Source organism: Aplysia californica, unplaced genomic scaffold (genome assembly GCF_000002075.1).
Source record: "Aplysia californica isolate F4 #8 unplaced genomic scaffold, AplCal3.0 scaffold00050, whole genome shotgun sequence".
In the NCBI taxonomy this organism is placed as follows: Eukaryota; Metazoa; Mollusca; class Gastropoda; order Aplysiida; family Aplysiidae; genus Aplysia; species Aplysia californica.
The window spans coordinates 1,133,503-1,151,059 of NW_004797320.1; the positions used below are offsets into that span (position 1 = coordinate 1,133,503).

General features: G+C 39.3%; 2 protein-coding genes across 2 annotated transcripts in view; one reads left to right on the forward strand and one right to left on the reverse strand.

Moving 5' to 3' along the window:
- Positions 1–9,327, forward strand: part of LOC101863724 (DENN domain-containing protein 4B) — a gene marked incomplete in the record, with an annotated part of 75,531 nt that extends 66,204 nt beyond the window's left edge. Inside the window, 4 exon segments of the mRNA XM_013079397.2 lie at positions 113–230; positions 1,630–1,687; positions 2,743–2,915; positions 3,485–9,327. Coding sequence (XP_012934851.1) covers positions 113–230; positions 1,630–1,687; positions 2,743–2,915; positions 3,485–3,624 — 489 coding nt within the window.
- A 5,589-nt stretch (positions 9,328–14,916) lies between these two features.
- Positions 14,917–17,557, reverse strand: part of LOC101863960 (snurportin-1) — a 14,128-nt gene continuing 11,487 nt past the window's right edge. Inside the window, exons 9-10 of the mRNA XM_005092682.3 lie at positions 16,927–17,100; positions 14,917–15,231 (exon numbers count right to left, since the gene is read on the reverse strand). Of these exons, the coding sequence (XP_005092739.1) occupies positions 14,956–15,231; positions 16,927–17,100 (450 nt within the window). The 3' untranslated portion in view covers positions 14,917–14,955. The remainder of the gene's footprint in view (positions 15,232–16,926; positions 17,101–17,557) is intronic.

Sequence of the window (17,557 nt, forward strand, 5' to 3'; positions counted from 1 at the left end):
TTCTCTCTCTCTCTCTCTCTCTCTCTCTCTCTCTCTCTCTCTCTCTCTCTCTTTAAGCATTTGTAGCCAATGAGGGTGAGCCAATTATTTGTTAAATGTTGTGTGTTCCCAGGATGTGAACAAGCTCAAAGGCACATACACCAACAAGAACATTCTCATCGTACCCCAGTGGGACAACATTCGAATCCATGACGAGGTTGGACTGCCCATGTACTCTGCTTGGCGAGCTGGTAAGACCATTTCCACAATTCCGTCAAAAAAGCAAACAATTTTTACTTTTAACCTTACAAACTTGAGCACAGATCTCAGGATCTGCTGCCTTCATCCTTTGGTCAAAGTGACTTAGACCTCAGAGTGCAGTGGTATATGTGTCAAGCAGTGAGTCTAGCTGTCATTCACAGGATACTTGAATACAAAGGTCCTCTTGGCTCTTAGGACTAGGGTTTGAAGGGCTCCCTTTCTTTGTTAGGTGACCAGCGTCTGTGGTGAAAGGCTTAGGCGCTTCGTCATTCCACTCAAAAGATGCGAGTTTGGTTCGTGAGTTGCAAAGTTTTCTATCAAGTATCGCTGTCTGCTGGTATGTTGTATCCCACTCAGCTGGGGTTGGCCGTGACAGGCAGGGTAGAAGCAGCCTGACTCTCTAATAAAGATCTAAATTGTATCAAGGGGATGTGAGAGGTGTAAAACGTGGTCAGATGAGGCTGTTGCATCACTGGATGGCCTGTGGCATAGACCGTGTATTACAAGATAGTTCTCTCCTCTCTTTGAGCCAATTATAAAAGTGTCCTCAAAATTTGATGGCGCTCTCTTGGAAAAAGCTTGGACTTTCGAACAGAGTTACCCTCTTGTGTGAAAAATAATAAAAGTGAAACTAACAAACTGTGCTATTCCTTTTCTTTTTCTGGAGAAATGAAAGAGAGCTTCAAAACAAAGACTGCAGCACCATCTGAAGCAGTGCGCAGACTTCTGCGAACACTTTTTTAGCTGAGTGAACAATCTTTTTATGTAAGATCTTTGCCTGTGGATAGGGATGGGAAAAGTCATCTGGCTGAGGTCTGCTGCTTTACGTCTAGTCTCTCTTCAGTCCACTAGTCCATGTGGCTGTTTCAAAACTGTGAGATAATTAAATGTTGTTATTTAGGATTTTTTTAGTGGAAAGAAAATCTATGGTCATACTGATGTGTCTACATTAGTCTATTACCCCTTTTTTACAAGGCTGTAATATTTCCTTAATGAATGGTTTATCAAAATACTTTAAAGATAGTGTTTTTAAATAAATTTTAAAGCTGTACTTTTAGCACTGTATTTTATATTTTATTTGCATTTCTTATGATTGATGTGTTTGCTGGAAAATAAGACAGATTTTAAGAAGTTGGTTACTTTTTCTTGCTGAAGTGGCAAAGGCTGACTTGAAAGAGCTTGCTAAAATCTTTTAAAATAGCAGCAAATTATGTACATTATTGGGAGTTTAAACCCCCCAAAATATATTTTTTTAATTTTAAAAATGGAAAAGAACATATTTTGACTAGAGTGATTACTAGTAGGAACTTTGTTCCCTGAAATGTGATCGGAAGGGAGGGAGTGACAGAACCAGCTGCTAATTTTCTGTGTGTTTGTTTCTTTTCCCAGGCCACAAGTCCACGGTGATTGATGCTCTTGTCATTGAGTCAGACTCTTTCAGTCGACCGTAAGTTTTTGTGCAAGAAAATATGATTTTTTCCTTTCCAGTAACTGTTGTGGGCAAGATCACTAAATCACAAGCTTATTCCAACAAAAGTCAGATATGCGTGTAATGGTTTCAGTCGATAAGACATTCTGCCAACCACTCCATGACCAAAAATAGGAGTTGTCCTTAAAAAATGTCCCCAAATCTGGAGTTAACACTTTGCCATTATATTTTGGGAAAAATCCAAAGAAACTGGGTGGTAAACATCGCCAATTGGTGAGATGAGGCGGCGAAATGTTAAGATAACATAACAAACCGAAAGTGGCAGATAAACATGAATAGCAAATGCACTCAAATAGAAATGTGTAACTTAACATCATGATAAGTTGGACAAAAAATGCCATTGAAAACATGTATTTTCACGTTGTTTACGTTGAGATGCATACTACCGATGGAAACGAAATTCTAGGGGGAAAAAATTGGATTTTTGCAAATCAGATCTACGTTCTTTGACTGGTAAAAAACAATTCTCAGAGCTCCAATTTTATTGGAGTACTTGTCAGGTCTGCAAGGCTCATTAATGCATGAACAGCAAGTTTCAGATAAAGAAATAACTCTGCTGTGTGCGAGGCCAGAGAACAGGTTTACATGGGGTGCCATGCTTGTGAGTTGAGCTGAACCTGTCCAAGACGACCACCCAGTATGGAGCAGAAAAGTGGTTGTCCTAGACAGATGGTCCTCGTGGATTGTAACATTAAAATTGAGAAAAAAAAAACCCACAAGGGAAAAGTAGGAACTGTTGGTTTGAGCAGGGGATTGTCTTGCACAACTGACATTTGAGCTGGTTCAACTGAAGGTATGTATGTATCACAGTCAGGATTCACTCTTATACCTGGCAGCTGTGGGACCCCAAAGTCTTTCAGAGACCCAGGAAAAAAATATTTTAATTAGTAGTTTGATACTTTGACAAACTTCTAAAACATAAAGAACATATCAGTGTTTGTGCCAGTTTGATGTACATGTATTGTAGCATGTTTGATGTCCCCTGACCTTTACAGCCGTTCTGTCCTCCCCAGACTGATGTGGCAGATCATTGCGGCTATACAGCGGAATGACGTGCTGGCTGCTATACGGCTTGTCGCCCATGCCCGAAGGAGGATGGGCTCTCGCAAACGACGTTTCCGCAGCATGTACCGAGAGATTCTGTTCCTATCCTTCGCTCAGTGTGGCCGGGAGAATATTGACCATGGTAAGCCTATATGTCTTGTGTCAGTTCTTGATAGTCTAGATATTTCAAAGAGGTTGGAGAGGTGATATCTAGAATGTGTTTGAATTCATACAAAAGCAAAGCAAAAAACTAAATAATATTCCTAAAACATAATGTAGTTTCCAGGCCTTTCAATTCAATCTGTTGGTTCTCATTTGCATTAATTTTGAATGTGTAGAATGTGGCATTAAAAAAAAATCTGAAATGAATCCACTGTGTGTTTATATCATGTAGTGGGTTTAAATAGTTTTGTGGATTCTAAATCTCATAATAAAGGAAATGCTGCATTTGCTTCTTACATCAAACTTTACTGTCCTTTTAAATGGAGAAACAAGTTCTACAAGATTAGACTTTTTCAGTGTTTAATTGTTTGAAAATAGTACAGCTGAACAGTTTGAAAGCTCTAAACCTAAAACTACAATATACCATAATAAAGTTACTAAATCTTGTGGATGTGTAAATTTCAAAATTTAAATAAGTAATAAAATTCAGCACATTGACAAGGATTTTATATATGAAATAAAATATGAACATGTTTATGTGCTTCTCAGATGCATTTGACCGTGAGTATGCTACTGCATTCAAGGAAAAGCTGAAACCTGGAGAGGTAAACAGACTTCAGAAAGACGACCACCCGAAGTCTCTGATTGTGCAGTTTTGTCGCCAAGTGTTTAGTGAACTGGAAGTTTAACAAGATCAGATTTGCCAAAAGATAGTGCCCATCTCCTGTCTGTCAAAGAGAACAGGATTCGGACATCCACAAGAAATAATTCCTTGTTGCTCAGGTCTATATTCCACAGGAAATGAACTTACTGAATTGTTCAGTGCTTTGGAGTAGTAAGAAGTCGGTGATGTTGAGTCTTTAGCTGATGTACATGCTCTTTCTACTAGTGTTTTGCTCTCAGTACTTTGTTAAGGCACATTCTTTACAATTATTATCTTCTGATTTTGTTCAGTGTTTTTCTCCTTTCCTTTCTAATCCTGGGAATGCATTCAAGGAGCTTAGGTTCATTGGCTACTGTTTTCACTGCAGTGTTATAAAGCTTGGAAATATGGGTACAGAGTTATATTTACCCGGCTGTACAGACCCCTCATCTCATACTAAATAGGAGGGTTTAAAAATTGTTCCAGTTTCTCCCCTACAGAATGTTTTTATGATTTTTTTTTTTAAACCTTTTTTTGATTTGTCTGAAAATCCTTTTTATGGTCATTTATTCTTATTAGTGCAAAAAGAAAGAATTAACTCCCCAACTCTGCTTTCCTTTTGAAAGACAATTCAAAACTTGGTGCAAAGTCGACTGTGTATTGATTGGCATGCGCTCAAGGACTCATCAAGTATGAAAGTATTCCAAGCTCTGCAGACATGGTTATCATGTATGAATATGTGTTCTGAGATGCAAGTGCATTGTACATTGTAGTACAGGTTCATAAAAACAAGAGCCTCGCATAATCACGGTTCTTGTGGTAATTCATATTGTTTTTGGTTGTATAGTTTTGTTACTCGAATATGAGCAGAATGGGATTCCTGATTCAGTTCTTGATGCAGAATACTGCCAGTCCCATTAAAATGAGATTTACTATTTATGTAATAACAAATGGATAACTCGGACGTTGAATTTCAAGCAATATGAATATATTTTGTCATAGTCATACCCCTCCCATTAAAGTTGTTTGTCAATTTTTTAATTGCACATCTTGCAGTTCATATTCTGTTAATGGCCAGTGTACACTTACTTAATAAGCTGATTGTGTGTTATGGAAACGACCATTCTCCATTTTCTACCACTATGGAATGGTGATGTAAGGCTCCTCCACGCTAACAATATTGGCTTTTTTGCTTTCAATTGGTTGGATTTCTGGAGAGATTTAACAAGAAAACCAAATTTAATTGGTGGAAAAGCTGGGGTTAGTATATTCGGACCTCATTTAATAAGTGATAATAATATCTGTGGATCCCCTTAGGTGCTTGAGCTAATGTTTGTTTTTTTAATCAAAGGAGTCATGGAAAAGTTTGACTTTCATGCTTGATATATTACCTTCAATTTTGTACATTTGATTATTGCTCCTGATCATTTCTCGGGGAGGGCCATATCCTCATGTAGAGATCAAAGTTTATTCATGCAGATATCAGTGTGGTAAGTGTACACTGGCCAATCCAACTTTCTGGCCTGACCTGATTAGTTGACTAAGTGTCTGTCCCACTGACACGCCCTGTGATATACATAGATTTGTGGTTAGCTTCGCACCGAAAGTGCTTCGGGTTTAACTCTTGTTTTGAGGTACTGTGATCATGCCAATTACACAGCTTGTTTGGGTCAAGAAGTTTGTGAAGGTGAAAAGGTTTTTTTCGTGTGTGTGACAGTGTATATGAGAATATATTAATGCCTACCCTTGTGTTTTGAATTGAAATTTAGCATCAGTGCAAAATGTTTTCCTCTTTCACATTTTCTGTAATTTTTTTTAGAGAACAGTGATAGCGAAATGTGGTGCATATTTTGCGAATATTATTGTGACATTACTACTTCTTCTAGTCATTCTGTACTGGTGTTAATATGATGAAATATGCTTTCTGCCTGATACGTTGATGTTTTCATGCCAAATGATTGATTGGGATGTGGGAGGGTTTTTTTTTCCGCGTACATCTTTACATTTTGTGTCTAAAGAAAGATTTGTTTTGCTTGTTTTTTTCTTTATTCTTTGTTAAAATCAACAATTTTTACTTTAGCTATTCTTGAACAGGAAGGCAAAAAGGCTACCGGTATGTGCATGTTGTTGAACTGTGTGCTGTTTGAAGTAAGCAAGCTGTTTTAGTGTCATGACCAAAGCCTCTTAACATCACCATTGAAAGTTACAAACTGCATGTTGTGAAATTTTTTCAACTTTCATTTGCATTGTTTTAGCTGTTTGTCTGGTTCACTTGGCCACTCAGTGGTAGTTAGAGTGAGTGTTGAAGTGAGAGTCTATAGTCTGCAGTCCTAAATCTTTTCTGATCAAGGGTTCACTTTAGTTTTCCGATCCAGCGACCTTCTGAGTTCTAGCCCTTCGGCCTGAGTCAAGGGTTTACACAACTCCACAGCAATGTTATTTTCCAGTTTACCATCTTAGTCGCGTGGAGGATGTAGAGGAGGGCTGTCAGTGAGGTGCTCATACATTGTTCTCATATCTCTGTCAGTAATTCAATCTTCTTTTGAAAGTAATGAATTGTGGAAAATAATGTGAAATCACTGAAATGAATATGTCCTGCCCTATGGAGCTGGGTATTGAAACTCGGGTCTTTCAGTCTGAATTTTAATACCCAAACTATTAGATGAGGACCGGTGTCATGTGAACTTGCAAAACAGAAGGGGATGTTTAAAAAAAATTTGTGTTCCTTGAATTATAAATGCAAATGTTCAAATGGTGTTCGAAGTGATTGTTTTAACACCTTTTAGTTCAGACTTTAATGTCTATCGTGACATGTAAACACTTTCCCACTCAACATGACTGAAGAAATACAAGAGTCTGTGTGTGACATGCACTTCGTTCCTTCTACAGGGTTTCCTCAATGGTTAGCAAGGCTATGATTTTTTAAATATAATGATGAAACAAAAAAAAAAGAATCACTGACAGTAAGCTGCAGCCCAGTTTTCAACTTTAATTATGAAAGTGTTTCAGAGTGGTCATCAACAGAAAGTTTTATTTTCACCTAAACTGAGCTCTAAGAATGTGAACTCCTGAAGAAGATGAAAAGGAAGTACAGGAAGTTGTGTGGATGGGTAACTGTTGTTGGCAGAGAATGTACTCAGGAAAGGGTTGGTCCCCGTTGACTTGACTAGCCACGTTTACTCAGCGTTTGTAGATCAAAAGTGTGATAAGTTGAGCCAGATTGGAACAGTAGAGTAAATAGTCCTTTCCGCAACAGATATGTGGAACGTTGATATTACTGTGTGTTTGTTCCTTCGTATTTCAAATGGAAGTGGTGAATGTGGAAGGCCTTGTGCGTATTTGCAGGGCAGGGCAGGGCAGGGTCAAGCACTCTTAAGTTTTTCTTAACTTCAGAAATCTTGTCTTAATTGCAGGCATATCCTTATGTATAAATTCAAGGGAAACAAGCTACAGAGAGATTAGTGGAAGGCTGCCTTCTGCTCTGCCTGCATATAATTGTAAGTAAGGCACCCATGCTCAACACCGAAGTACAAATGTAGTGGTGATGAGCTGTTTCTTCGCTGACTGTAGTACAATTGAAAGTTCCTCTAATTGAGATGGTCCTCATGAGCATACTCCTGCGTGATATTGTTCAAGTTGTCTCTGCCCAGCCCTGCACACTCTGGAATAAGATCTCTGCTGAAATGCAATAGGCCTGCCTGGTGGAAGTTCGGAGATTTGCTACTGAGTGGTGTATAAATAACTATTTTTTCTCATTCTCCTTGAAATATTTCTTTTTTGCTCGGTATCCCGATGGGACCCTATATGGTTTACCCTCAAATCGCCTGTGTTGCATGGAGAGGGCTTTTGATTTCAGCAGCAACAACAGTATGGGGACACACTTATTCATGCTTGCCATTTGATTCATGAAATTACCAGTTGAGATTCTTTATTTTTCATTGTGACGGAAGATAAGTTTCATTGATTTTCTTGTGTCAGTTCCGATATTTCAACAGTTCGAAGAACTAATTGGATTTTTTTTAAGCTTGTGAGATTTCCTTTGTATTTTGTTGCCTTTTGGAGTGAGGAAGGGGAAGGGTGTGTTTGGGGGTCCTCACAATTATTGTTCATGTGTAGCCAAGACTAAGGAACTGCAGATGTTGGGATCATTCACCCATGTATTTGATCAGTTCCAACTTTACAGATTTTTGTCTCATGCTTTGTTCCTCCTTTCTTTGTCAATTTTTGCCTTGGTCACAGGTGAGACCTCAGAACGGGCTTTTTGTTGACTCAAATGGATGAGATTCGTCATAATGCAACTCTGCATTGGTTTTTTTTTGCAATAATAACTCTTTGCTCAACATTTTTTCCATGAAATTTGACATGTTTGAACAATGTTTTGTGGTTTTGTTAAAGGGAATTATTTCAATTGCACAAACATGGCTTTATTGATACTGCTTGAGAATCAGATGTAAGATTTTCTATGAGCCTGTTACTTTTACTTTTCAATGTTCTCCACAGAAGTTGTCAGAGTAATTTAATCCAGCTAAAACTTTCATCCTTCCTCTTACTCTTTGTATTATTTCTTTGCAGTGATCATTACACTCTGTCAATAGAGACCCATTAGTCTGTATGTCAGGCATAACTTCTTTGTTCTTGTTTATGTTTTAAGCATTCATGCTTGCTATATGAAATGAACCACATGTATATATATACATCTTATATTCAGAGACCTTTTGCTGTAACTGATGTGCAATTTTTTATGTTCAAAATAGAGACTGCTATTTAGGTTTTATTGTAATTTTTTTTTTAAATTATCTTCATTTTTTTTTGGGTTTGTTTTGTTGTTTTTAAAAAACTGTTATTGCTTTATGATAATTTATATTGCTTTGCTTTAATGGGATACCAATTGCTTTGTGTGTGGAAGGGTTGTCCCCTTTAGTGTTTTTGGAGGATTGTGCATCTGTACTGTTGTATCTGCTCCAGTAGTGGGTTGTTGTTTTCATTAGGCATGCTCAGATTTCCTCTTTGTGTGCCTGAACCTTTTTTTTTTTTCAGTCGGTAAAAGGACACAAGTGTTGAGACTGTGCCAGACATTTGTTTCCCAGATGATGCAAATAGGAGTAGGAGAGTAAAAAAATACTTTTCCCCTCTTTTCATTCACCAAGTGCTCAACATAATTTGTATGCAGGAAGGAAGAAGCTGTTCCAAGCCTCTGGTCAGTGGCATCTGATCTTAAAAGAAAATTGTACTGTCATAGATGCTGTGAAGAGTGCTCTTGGGTCTTTGTTCTGTTGTTCCCATGGTCAGCGATTCTTTCAGAAATAAATCTTTAGTCAACAGCAGTGCTTTATCAGACATCATCCCTTGGTCTCTGTTTACCATAGGGCAATACACACATACATACTCACTGAACACGGTCTCGAGAAGCTCCAAAAGAGTGTTGTGGACATACTGTTATAGTACAGGACAGAAACCAATTCTTCTCTTCCTAGATTTTCCTTACTAATTCTGAGATTTTCCATAGGGTTTATCTCTAGTCTTAGGAACATTGCCATATTCCCATTAGTCCAAGGGATCTTTCCTTCTCCCCACTCTATGAGGTTGTATAGACCAAAGTTGTACATATTTATATTGTCATGTAGACGTTGGTCAGATGTGCAAGAAAGGAAAACCGTGAACATTTTTTTCTTTTTAGTCCTTGTAAGATTATTTTGTTAATCCTTGTACGATTGTTTTGTCTGATTAAACTCTTGTGTGTGAAAATTCAGTCTGGACCTGAGTTCTTTGTTCTTTTTAATTTATTGTGCATATTTCTCATCAAAGAGGCAATGTAAAATACAGTCTGGTCGGCTTTAAGCACACCGCCTTAGAGCACGTTTCGGACTCAAGCACGCTAAACGGCTCTTGCCGCATTTTTGCTATTTAAATTACACGCCTTTAAGCACGGTAACTTCGGCTTCGGGTACACTTCATTTACAAGACAGTCAATACTGTCACGATGATCCATCGAAGTTCGAACACAGTCTACCCCACAGCAGTGAGTGTGTTAAAAGAAACACAAAGAAAACAAGTGATGGAGACACACATGTGCGGAGAGGAAGGCAGAGAGATGCACACAGCCGCGCGCATGGACATAGGATCTAGCCTAGAGCAAATATTATCTAGGCAACACACAGATGAAAAAAATACAAAGAGAGTTGGGGTAGCGAGAAAGGGAGGCTGACTGCGATTTCACCTTTGCCCCTCGCTATCCGATAATCCTGATTATGTATCACGCGCGAGGTGGGATGAATGTGGCACGGCGGGAAGCGGTACGCACGGGCAGTGTGTAAGCCTAGGCCTAGTATGCTGTGCCGTGACTGGCTGTCTAAATTAAGTTTTCCTGTCCCATTCGACCAAAGATACTCCACTACTTTGATTCGACCACAAAACAAAACAAACAAAAACTACCATGGCGGGTAAAACTGACAGCGCACACTTTTGCGCGACCACTACTTATGAACAAAGGGTAATAACTCCGGACATTTTCAACTTAAAAATCTCTGGATTATGACAATGTCTACTTCGCACTCAAGCACGCTCTGGCATTAAGTCCGCTTATACTTTCTCCCGATGACCGTGCTTAAAGCCAGCATGGACTGTATTTTTTCATGAATTTAATTTTCACATATTCTGCGAGAAGTTTTGTCTATAAATGTGCTAAGGAACTAGAAGAAACAACAGAAAAAAAGAAGCGTCATGAAACTCAAGGGGCAAAATTCTGCTCTTGCATTTGATCATTTCCACACATGGAACTATTTTGTAGACCTTTAACTTTTAACTAAACGTCACATATTTCAATTCTTTCAATGTCTCATACTGACAGAAGAACAACTATAATGTGCGTTCAAATAAAAAGTGAAAGGGTTTTTAGATAAGTCAGTATGCACAGATTTGAGCTATGAAGCAGATGACCATGATTTGAATTCCGAAAGGGGGCCCTCCAGAATTATTTGGGGAGTTACTCTCAGTTACCACAGCACTCAGACAACTTGGCTCAACTCGGTTAAGTTTTGTTTGAGATGGATGTCATATTGGGAGGTCCCACCTGGTCAATGACCTCACAATGTTCAACCCCTTCGTTGCTTTATAATGTACCTGGTAGCCTACATAACGGAAATGCAGAACTGTTAGCTTTGTGCCGTTCCCTGGAAGACAAGGAACTTGGCAAAATTTGCTGTTTCTGGTTGCCTATAAGACATTCCATGTATGTCCTGCTAACCATGTGACTTGGATTCTTCTTTATGGAAATTTAGCCACAAGCACAGCATGGATTCGTATTTGGAAATAAAAAATGTTCCTATCGATTACAAATTTGCTGGTATTGATTTACTGATAGATAGGTGTGAAATCGGTCGATAAACACAGGCCTACCCCCCCCCCCCCGGGAAGTACCACTGACTGTAGTGTCTTTAAGCCATTCCCAAAGGGGGGGGGGGGGCATTTCTCGTTCAAGCACAGTAAAATTGAAAATGGGCTGATTCATCATGTCACACCCATAACTGCCTGATTTACAACAGGGAACTGCCGCTTTTTCTATCCTAATCCTTACTACTATTGTCATTTTCCTCTGCTTCTTTGTATGTTTGTCACACTCTTGTGACCTGCTATTTCAGGGGTGCCTTATAGTATAGTCGAAGCAGACCTTGTGCTGTTGAAGCTAGAGAGGTGAGCAGAGTAAGTCTGATTCCCTGTAAAGACTTCTCTGTTGACATCCACCTCTTGGCGCTCATATGACCCTTTGCAGTTGCGAGCGCAGTAAAACCCTCTACTATAACCCCCCCCCCAAAAAAAACCCCCCAAAAAACAACCAAAAAACAGTGGCCTAGTTATCCTGACAAAACCATGCTCTCGCAAATTGTAAACATCAAAATGACCTTGAAAATGCTACAAATTTCACTTTTTGAAATACATTTGCAAGTTTTTCAAAATTATGGATAAGATGGGGTATACAGGTCAGGGAATGAGGACAGTGAGAATATCGAAGATGCGGGGTTTGAATGTCTTGAGTGGGCTAGATCTAGACCGAGAGCGAACACTGAGACATAAGACTGCTGTTCTGGCTAACGAGCTTAGCTGAAAACCAATGCTGAGTGAGAGTGAGAACTGGCGCCCCCCTGACAATGAAAGGGTTTAAAGGGATTTAAAGCCACACCCTACCCGGTTAATAAGTACATATTTAAGAGGGCTCTTGTGATCTAGAGGACCTCTCAATCAGTAAGTCCCAGATTCGAAACCGGATCGCAACGAAAAACGTTCTTCTCTTAAATTTTCTACTTTTACCTCTTTCCTGTTCTCTCTTCATCTGCTTTCATCTTTAGGTTCTGTGCGCCCCCCCCGCCTCCCCCCTCTGGGCTTCTGACTCTTTTCTTCTGCTACTCCTGGCTCCTTCTTACTGCTATCTTTCAGCCACACCCCTGATCTTAGAGTAGAGGTAAGATCAAACACCTCGCCTTCTTGGAGGTCTTGTGTGCAAGTTGCGAATGTTAAAGATCCCTTGATGGTCCTAAAATTAATAAGAGTAGGCTTTGGTCACCACTCGTGCCTAAATTCAAAATTAATTCCTACAAGAACCGAAAACTCTTATGTTGGTATAAAAACATGTAGAGCTCTTTCAAAATCGGAAAGTGGTTAAGGGTAAACGGTCCTATTGAGTAGGAAAATTGGTCTATGTAAAAATCAGTTGTACATCAGGCTGAAGAACCAGCAGCTGACTACTCTTGAGATCTAGCACAGAAGAAAAAGAAATAGTAAGACAGACCCTTCTACCTTCTTTGATTCAAAACGTACTACAGATTCTTTTTTGGGAGCGTAACTTTATCATCATTATCAAGGAAGTCAAGAGCAGAAGGAAGGGAAGTAATACTTGGGCAATCTACTTCCTCTATGTCAACTGCCCAGACAAAGCTATATCATGCATACTGCTTTAACCCTTTGAGTCCTTGCCACTGGTACCACAACCTGGCCCGCCTGAGACAAAACGTGTACAGAAAACAGCAATTACTACACGAGACCTTATTAAAATGGAAACCATATATTATATATAACAGGTCCGGTAATGACAGGGAACCGGTAATAACAGGGATTTTTTCCAACTCTTTGTCTCTATTAAAAGTATCGGCAATAACAGGGCCTCATCGGAGCCCAATCGGTTGTAGCAGGGACAAAGGCTCGTTAACAATGTGTAGAGAGAGAGAGAGAGAGAGAGAGAGAGAGAGAGAGAGAGAGAGAGAGAGAGAGAGAGAGAGAGAGAGAGAGAGAGAGAGAGAGAGAGAGAGAGAGAGAGAGAGAGAGAAACGCAGTGATAGAGCAAGCCCACGCAAGCCACACCACTGCAAGAACACGCAGCGGGTGAAGCGAGAGAGGGCTGCGGTGTGCTGCAGAGTTCATCTAGCCCTAAGCCTCGCTACACTACCCGTGAATACTAAATACAGCTGGATTAGTCCACAAATGCTTACTTCCATTGCATTTCTGATTTAAAAGGGATCTGATATAACGACTTTTTCTCAGGTACCACCATCCCTGTTATATCAGGTTTCCACCGTAATTAGTAATTATTTTAAAGATCTTTTGAATTAAAAGCTGATAATGATGAAGACTACCGCAGGTGGAATGTGGAATGTGCTTCTGACGATCACATGAATGTTAGTAATATATCACTCAGGAGCTCAGGCAGGGGGGCACGGTAGCCTCAGGAGGTCAGGGCTCAAAGGGTTAAGATTATCAAGATGCAAAGGGCTGTCAAATAAAATAAAACCCTTTGGGACTGAAATTTCTCATTTCTTTGTGCAGGATTTTCTCTCAGCCCATGACTGATACATTAAAAAACACCCTTTCAAAGAAGCCATTGTACAGTTTGAATCTAAAAAGCTGAATTTTCCTGCTTTTTATATAGTTAAACATACTCTTTCGAGAATTAAAAGAGGTAGATGATCAACCATAACCGATCAAAATTGCCCATACAATTGGAAAAAATAATGATAAACAATAACTTAACGAAATAAAACGCGAATGCAGCTGAAAAGTACATAAAATTTTATTCACAAAACGGTTTGACCAAAAAAAAAAAAAAATGAGGGGATACATTGTTTGCTCTTCAAATTCAAAACTGGACACATTTTGACACCATGACCATGAACATTAATGATCTCACAGTCTTTTTGGTTTTCCCTGCACAAGATCAGCTAAGATATAAAGTACAGTCTAGCACGCACATACTAAAAAATGCACATTTTGAACAGACTTCAGATCCCAAATTTTTTTCTTTTCCAAATGTGCTCATAGTGAACAAATTTTCAGGTCCCACATTTTTTCCTCATTTATTCTTTGTATTAAAAATGCACACATAATGAAAACAATTAGTACACAACGAAAATAGTGGCTTCAGTGAGGGTAGATTTAATTTAAACGACGCCAAATTTCATTCACCAAAGAGGCCATGATGAAGAGTGAGAAAGGAGAGGGAGAGAGATGGAGGGGGGGGGGGGAGGAGGGGGCAAAGTATGAGTGTAGACCAACGACATTTATTAGCCGAGAGGCCAACAACGTGTTTATTGCATACGTCACTGAAGTGTTAAGCTGGTAGATCTCACCTGCAGACTTCATTTGCATGTCGATAGTCTGCAGTTGCGTGACGGCATGTAGATCTACAAGTCAGCACATGATGAACAGAGTTTTGATTTTCAACGATTTTGTTAAGTGTGTGCTAGACTGTAATTCACTCTAGCTTCAAAAGATTTGCTTTCAGTGACACATCCTGATACATTAAAATTTTGAAGAAATAAATCAACTCAGAAGCTAAAACAACAAAGTTTATGTACATTATTACATTCTGGTGAATTATCTTCCTGCAGCTTTGAGAGACTTGAAAATCTCCCATCTTAGAAACATTCTCTGCAAGAAAATTGCCACTCTTGCATCCTTATCACGGCTAAAGAACGATAACAGCAATATCATTCAGAGATGAAAGACTTCCTTGTTCCATAATATAGGCAACTTCAAACATACAGCACATTTGAGTAAAAACTTCTTCCACAAAGAAAAATACCACTCACCTTCACCATATTAAAAGAAGTGTCCAGATTTGTACATTGATAATGTCCCCACATCCTTCTCATGTCCTGTTGTCCAAATGCACCAATCTTACCCATCATACATCTATACAAAATAACTCAAATCTTTCAGCAGGTGCAATTTCACCCTCCTAAATCATTTTGACACTTAATTGCCAGGTGTCCAATTTCACATCACTAGCTCACCATAAAAACCAACTTCACAAACGCCACCACACAACACAATTACTCCCAGAACACCAGACACACAACACAATCACTCCCAGAATACCAGACACACAACCTTATGCTTTTGCCTCTTCTGAAGCCATCACGTCAGGTGTGTTAGTCTGTGTCACGTCCCCCTCTATCGCCTCAATGTCAATCTCAGCACCAACAGCGCCTTCCACCGGCTCCGTGTTTGACACTTCCATGTTCATGCCTCTGGAAGAGTGATGTTGACCTCTACCTCTGCCTCTCCCGCGGCCCCTGCCCCTGGGAAAATGACCTCCACGACCTCTCTGGGGACTGTTCCTTCTTTCTTCTAACTTCTTCTCGCGAGCAATTCTGTCACTTTCCACCTTAAAGCACAAGAGAAAAAAAATGGGAGGAAAGATATAGCTAACAGTCAGTTATTATACAGGTACAAGCAATGTCCTGAGGAACACATGAACTACATGTTATATCAGATTAACATAACCAATGTTCTGATGTTTGAAATTATATAAAATACAAACATAGCAGTGAATGGCAAACTTTTCTTCAGTAATGGCTGCCAGCAACAGGTATGTACTAAGCTGAGTGGAGTTCCCTTAAACCGAACACTGTTAATACAAAAACGGTAAACTGAGAGAAAATGGAAGTCTATATTTTTTTTCTTCACTATTTGAGCAATCTCTCTAAATCTAAAGCACGGCTAAACCAAAGAGAATCCGGCCTTCATGGAGATTTACTTCATTTAAAAGACTCCACTGTATTTCTAAAAGAACAAATGAACCAGTACCTGCAGTCTAGGAAAAGCAAATGATGATGTAAGTGTACAAACATATAACAAGACCTGCCACTCTATGAAATCTAATAATTAGGATCCCAGAGGGGAAAAATCAGGATTTTGTGAAAAAAATCTATAAAAACTACAACAAATCACCAATGTCACTGCCAAGCTGATTTATAAATTTTCCAGGGGTATCCATAGATATATCCTAGCACAGGCCCTGTGTGTGTGCGCGCGCGCGCGCGCGTGTGTGTGTGTGTGTGTGTGTGCGTGTGCGTGTGCGTGTGTGTGTTTTATCATTATTTTTTAAAATCCTGAAGTATCACGTTAAGGACTCCTAGTCCAAGTGAATACTCCCCTCTACCCGTAATTCTCAATAGACGCTTCAACGAGTGTGCATGAACATAAGTTGACCCCGTTAACGGATGGTCTTCGACACACGCGAAACCCGTGTGATGCGAACGCACGATTGAAACTGTTTTACTGACGGGTCTTGTTGATGGGCCTGATTAACCAGAACTTGGACAAAGCTTGTTTTGAAAGTAACAGCAGAACTATGAATAATATTAATCATTTGTATGCCGCAACTGAAACCGAGATCAGGCCATCATCAAGGAATTCTAGGTGGAAACAAAAGTAGATCCTGAAAATATCCCAAGTCGGAATGCCAAATCGATACTACTTCCATTATAATTGAAATAACATGTGAGAACAGAGATCCAACACAACTTGCGATGAGTTAGCTACTAAATCCAGCATCGATATTTAGGAATATAGTGTTCCAAGTTACTGCTGACAAATACCTTAACGGATGCTTCCCATGACAGAGAACAAGGCGGAGTAAGTTTTTGGAAAAATCCGGCGCTAGAAAATTTGGGATGCTAGAGATTTGAGGCAAAAAATCGGGATATCCCGATTAAATCGGGATGAGTGGCAGGTCTGTATAACAAATTCATGGCGACTGTTGAGATCAAACAGTTTACATTTCCACAATTATTTAGGGAACATTTCAAACACAATCAGAAAAAATGTTAACTCTAATCTCGCACAAGCCTCATACCAGATTGACTTTTACAATTTCTAATAATTTTTACCAGTTACCTACGATCTAAACCCAATTAATTTCTCGAAGGACATATCTGTTCTCTAACCTTTTCCATTGTCTGTGAGTCTATTCTGAGACCAACAAGTTCTTCTTCTTCTTCTCTGTTCCCCTGCTATTCCAAAAAAAGCTTTAAATAGAATGAGATGTCTACCACTCATGTACAAGATTGAAACTTACTTTCTTCAAGTGATCAGCATAGTTGGTGTAGTGACTGGGTCTGTGAGTCATCTGGTTCTCTGGTACAGAGATTCCCAAGATTTCCGGCAGCATGTGGGGCTTGAGCCAGACTACCAGGGGAGTGGAGCCAAAAGTGTAGTGAGTTCTCTTGTGGAAGAACAGCAGCCCATCAACCTGCACAAAAAGCAAAATTGTCACGATCATATATCACAAGTTCACAACTCCTCAGTTAAAGACTCTATCTTGCATCCGTTTGACAAGATGAAAAGTGTAAAAACTTTAGAAAATAAAAATCTTCATTTCTATAACAAATATGATGTCAACAACACTAAACATTAGCTGAAAATAAACATTACCTTTTGACAAAGAGCTTAAGAAAATCATACAAATTACCTGAAATGTTTAACATTTCAGCAGAAGCTTTGTGCAAAACAAAACCAAAAAAAAAAGAGTGCGAGAAATAATTGGGGACTGAGTAATAAAACAGAAGCCATCAAGATTGCACTATCAGTTGTCAAGGTAGTGTAAGTAAAGTATAACCCTCCTCCCCTCATGTCTTTGCGCATCATAACCACAACTGTCCACTGTTCTTGTGAGTCATAACTGCAACCCCACTGTCATGGAAACTAGC